Source organism: Lycium ferocissimum, chromosome 3 (assembly GCF_029784015.1).
Source record: "Lycium ferocissimum isolate CSIRO_LF1 chromosome 3, AGI_CSIRO_Lferr_CH_V1, whole genome shotgun sequence".
NCBI lineage: Eukaryota > Viridiplantae > Streptophyta > Magnoliopsida > Solanales > Solanaceae > Lycium > Lycium ferocissimum.
In genome coordinates, this window is record NC_081344.1 from 28,034,261 (window position 1) to 28,039,012 (window position 4,752).

At 32.9% G+C, this 4,752-nt stretch overlaps 1 protein-coding gene across 1 annotated transcript; it reads left to right on the top strand.

The window, feature by feature from the left end:
- The first annotated feature begins 687 nt into the window (after nucleotides 1–687).
- On the top strand, nucleotides 688–3,715 carry LOC132050143 (WRKY transcription factor 6-like). Its single transcript, XM_059441221.1, has 6 exons — nucleotides 688–1,137; nucleotides 1,458–1,559; nucleotides 1,704–1,865; nucleotides 1,977–2,297; nucleotides 2,468–2,581; nucleotides 2,827–3,715. Exons 1-6 carry the CDS (start codon nucleotides 859–861, stop codon nucleotides 3,421–3,423), a joined length of 1,575 nt encoding a protein of 524 aa, XP_059297204.1. The 5' UTR covers nucleotides 688–858; the 3' UTR covers nucleotides 3,424–3,715.
- The last annotated feature ends 1,037 nt before the right edge of the window (nucleotides 3,716–4,752 follow it).

Genomic DNA, 4,752 nt, shown 5'->3' on the forward strand with positions numbered 1-4,752 from the left:
TCCGGTTTAAAATAAGTGATCATTTAATCTTTTTATTTTAATTCAAAATAAATGTTTAATCATATAATCAAGAAAGTATTAATTTTAGTTTTTTCAAATTTATCACTATTTACTCAAGAAAATAAATAAGCAAGAGTCTTACTTCCTCAATTCACTTTTCTCCATCTAGTATTTTAAAAATACATTTTCAATTTTATTTGTCATTTTTAGCATATCAAGAAAAGATAATTTTTTTTCTTTTTTTACCCATAATGTTAATTACTTATTGCAAATCATTCTTCAAGTGTATTAAAAATATGCACCAATTAATATGAATATTATGATAAAATATATATTTATTTATTAATTCTTAAGGGACGCGTAAAATTAAAAGTGAACAAGTAAAAATGAATGAAGAAAGTATTAATTAAAAATAATTTAGTCAAATATCTATTTTTTTCTAAAATTAGTATTTTCTTAACATTTGTGAAAAAAGTTAAGTAGATACTTATTTATTTTAAACCTGAGGGAGTAGTTTAATGCGAACAAGTCAAACTCAGTCTTGACATTTGAGAAGAAATCCTGGGTCCCACTGCCACCTGTCGTCCACCCTTGACGCACCACCTTACGTTACTTTATCAAAATCTTCTCCTCTTCACTCTTTGACCACACACCTCTTTTCTCCACACGCATCCAATCAACATTATTTTTTGGTCTACGTAACTTTCACCATAGTCTCTTATCTCAACCTTTTATATAGTTGTGTCCATTGCATCTGTGAAAAAACTCTTAGACCCCCTTCATAATAATCTTCTTTTCTTTCATTTCTCTTGATTTTCACTATTGTTTCATTTCTTAATTTGGTTTCTTGATTTATATATGGACAAAGGATGGGGAGTTGCACTTGAGAATTCTGATCATCAAGTGGGGATCTTCAAGAACAAGCCAGTTTTTGGTTTTAATAACTTAAGTCCTAGTTCGAATAATCATACGAATTACATGATGATGAACCGTAGGGAGGAGCAAGCTGTTGATGAGAAAAGGGAAGTTGATTTCTTCTCTGATAAGAGGAATCTGCAGCCTATGGATCATCTTTTCATAAAGAAGGAAGACTCTCATAGTGAGAATACTAGTACCAGGTCCGAATTGGTTGTAAATGTAAGTCATCCAATCCACTTAAGTTCTCATTTGGCCATAAGTTTTTTTCACTTTTTTTTCAGAAATATTTTGAAAACATTGTTTGGATATAAAAAATGATCAGTTTTGGGCAGTTTTTGAAGAATTTTTCCAAGTTTCAAAAAGTGGTTTAGACTGGGTTTTTAAAGTTTTCTACTCACAAAACTTCAATTTTTTTTTTTTTTTTTTAATTTTCAACCAAATCTATGTCCAAACGCTAGTTTAATCTTTCCAGTTTGTCCTTTGACTATATCATAACTTTAAACTGAACTTCTTAATCTAATGTATGCCCTTTAATATAGACTGGTTTGCAACTTGTGACTGCAAACACTGGAAGTGATCAATCGACGGTGGATGATGGGATTTCATCAGAGATATTAGAAGATAAAAGAGCCCAGAATGAGGTATTAAGACTATAAATTATTTTACCACAAAGACTCCATTAGTTAATGGATTCAATTGATGATTAAAGTTATACACGTGTATGACTTTTATATCCTTGATTTGGTTATTGAATAGTACATCTAAGTTTATTTTCTCTTAACCAGTTGGCACAATTACAAGTTGAACTGGGAAGGATGAATGTTGAAAATCAACGTTTGAGAGGGATGCTTACCCAGGTTAGCAACAATTATGCTGCACTTCAGATGCATCTTGCCGCACTCATGCAACAACAAAATTCAAGAACTGAAAATACACAGGACCACAAGGTATATATACACTTATTTCGAGAAAAAAATAAACTTAGAAATATTTTAAATTCATAGGTTATTAATTAGTACTTCAAATGGTTAATTTAAGTATTGTTTGATTTTGTTCAGATTGTGGAAGCAAAATCTGAAGAGAAGATGCAAGAAAAAATAGTTCCAAGACAATTCTTGGAATTAGGACCAAGTGGTGACGAGCTATCTCATAATTCCCATTCTTCATCAGAAGAGAGAACAGTTTCTGAATCATCTCGGAAAAATGTACAAGTGACACGGCATAAGGGTACTATTGGCAGAGAAGAAAGCCCAGAATCTGAAAGTTGGGTACCTAGCACGGTCCCTAAATTGAATTCCTCAATACCAGTTGATCAAGCAACAGATGCAACCATGAGGAAAGCTCGTGTCTCCGTTCGTGCCCGATCAGAAGCTCCCATGGTATACATTATTTTTCTTTTCATTTTTTGTAGTTTAGTTTTGTATACTGTTTGACCAAAGGATTTAACTTATATATACTAACCGCTGATAATTTTTACATTTCCTATGTTATATGTTACCAATATCTAGTCAACATGTAAAACTAATGCAGTAGTTGCAATATTTTGCAGATTACTGATGGATGCCAGTGGAGAAAATATGGACAAAAGATGGCAAAAGGCAATCCATGTCCCCGAGCTTATTATCGGTGCACCATGGCTGTTGGTTGTCCAGTGCGCAAACAGGTATGTATCCACCTATATATACTGCTAGTAACTATAAAGCATTTTTACATATTCAACCTACAATACCTTCATATCTAGCCTAATATGATAACCTACTGGAAAATAGTGTGCTAACCTACTATAACCTACTTATATCATGGATATTGTAAAAACTCTCTACTTTATTAGTGTGTTTAACTTAAAGTAGGGAATGAGTTTGATAAATTGATGCAATTCTAAAAATTCACATTCTTTTAATTATCCAGGTTCAAAGGTGTGTTGAGGATAGGACAATTTTGAATACAACTTATGAAGGTACACACAACCACCCCCTACCACCAGCAGCAATGGCTATGGCATCCACAACATCAGCTGCTGCAAATATGTTACTTTCAGGTTCCATGCCAAGTGCAGACGGGTTAATGAATCCGAATAATTTCCTAGCAAGGACTATGCTTCCATGTTCGTCAAGCATGGCGACTATTTCAGCATCAGCTCCGTTTCCTACTATAACATTGGACCTAACTCAAACCCAAAACTCGTTGCCTTATCATCAAAGGACAACTCCAAATCCTCAATTTCAAGTCCCTTTCCAATCAAGCCCTCAACATCCAAACTTTATTACTTCAATGCCACCCCCACCAATGCCTCAGGGTTTACATAACCAATCAAAATTTTCAGGACTACAAGTTTCTCAAGATGCTAAACTTCAACCTCAACAATTACAACATGTTCAAAACCACCCATCATTTACCGACACGCTTACGGCCGCCACTGCTGCCATCACGGCGGATCCCAATTTCACTGCCGCTCTGGCCGCCGCCATCTCGTCCATGATTACTGGTTCTCAAAAAGAACAGTAGTGAAGATATCATCTCTGTAAAACTGTTAATTACTACTGCAATAGTTTTCTTCATTCTTTTTTGATCTCCGAGGCTATTTGGTGCTGAGACTTGAGATTGAATATACATGTTCATATCTTTTTTTGTTAAAAGGGTTTGAGGAGATGAAGAGAATATTTTCATTCTTTCATTTCGTTACCTTCAAAATGATCGTCTTGTATTTGTGTATATGCACGAAACAAAGCAGTGATCTAGTCGTTGTTTGATCACTTCCCTTTTTTCAGAACTTTCCTGGAACTAAATTACTTCACTATATCTACGTAAATCCTGTTGTTGATTTACTTATTTGTTTTCCTGATAGTCCGATTTGAGGAAAAATGAAAAAGAAAAAAGAAAAGAGTTCACAAAGTAGAGATAGAAAATGTGGCAATCAAATTCTTGAAAGGTATATTCAGAAAGAAGTTATCCTATACGTTGACAAATACTACTTTTCTATGTTCAAAAGTAATTTTATTTTAAGTTTCTCATTTTACATTGAGAAAATTTATAGTCATAATAATATCTATAGCTTGTTTTAGAACATAAATTTAGAAGTCTATTTTTTTCTTAAACTCTAAGCCTAATCAAAGTGCATCACATAAACTAAGATGAAGGACATATATAATCAGTGCATCTTAGCAGATTATAACATGTTACTTATTGCGTTTTTAAGTTACCATAATTAGGACTAGAATAGATTATTAGTACATGTTATTGTAACTCAAAAATATTGTACAAGGTTAGTGCACGGAGAATAAACTCAGAAAGAAATTGCAATGCTTTAATTTGGGGTATAGTCAAGAACTGCAGCCGCAAGTACAGTTTGACACGTAAAGAGCGGTCCATTAATTTGGATAGGCTTGAATTTTGGTTGTCAAGAGATACTTCCAGGCAACTTCCTTTTGATTCTTTAATCAATGATCACGTTAGTGAATCTCCATTACTAATTAACTATAGGACCTGGAAGTTGTATTAAAAACATTATTATTGATTATCATGTTACTGACTCATTTAAGTAAGACAAATGAGATTCTAGCTTGGTGCATGGATAAGTTAAGAAAACCTCTATTTTAAACGTAAGGGCTTTTGTAATTCATCTGAACTCAATGCTTTCGACGCGAAACATAAATTTACAATAAAAATCTGTAGAATTTATATCAAATAGTAGATATAAACCCATAACTTTAAAAATATAATATATTGAATACTAAAACCTTAAAAGATTGAACCCATACAAATTATAGCATACAACTTCGAAACTCTTCCATTAAGTAAAGCTCTGCAAATCTAACGAGATATATACCAAATAGT

What these genes read in the sequence shown, in the direction of transcription:
- LOC132050143 (XM_059441221.1), top strand. Translation starts at nt 859, where the DNA reads ATGGACAAAGGATGGGGAGTTGCACTTGAGAATTCTGATCATCAAGTG. An exon ending in AAAATACACAGGACCACAAG is followed by an intron (nt 1,866 to 1,976) that starts GTATATATACAC and finishes GATTTTGTTCAG; the next exon opens with ATTGTGGAAGCAAAATCTGA. An exon ending in CCCGATCAGAAGCTCCCATG is followed by an intron (nt 2,298 to 2,467) that starts GTATACATTATT and finishes AATATTTTGCAG; the next exon opens with ATTACTGATGGATGCCAGTG.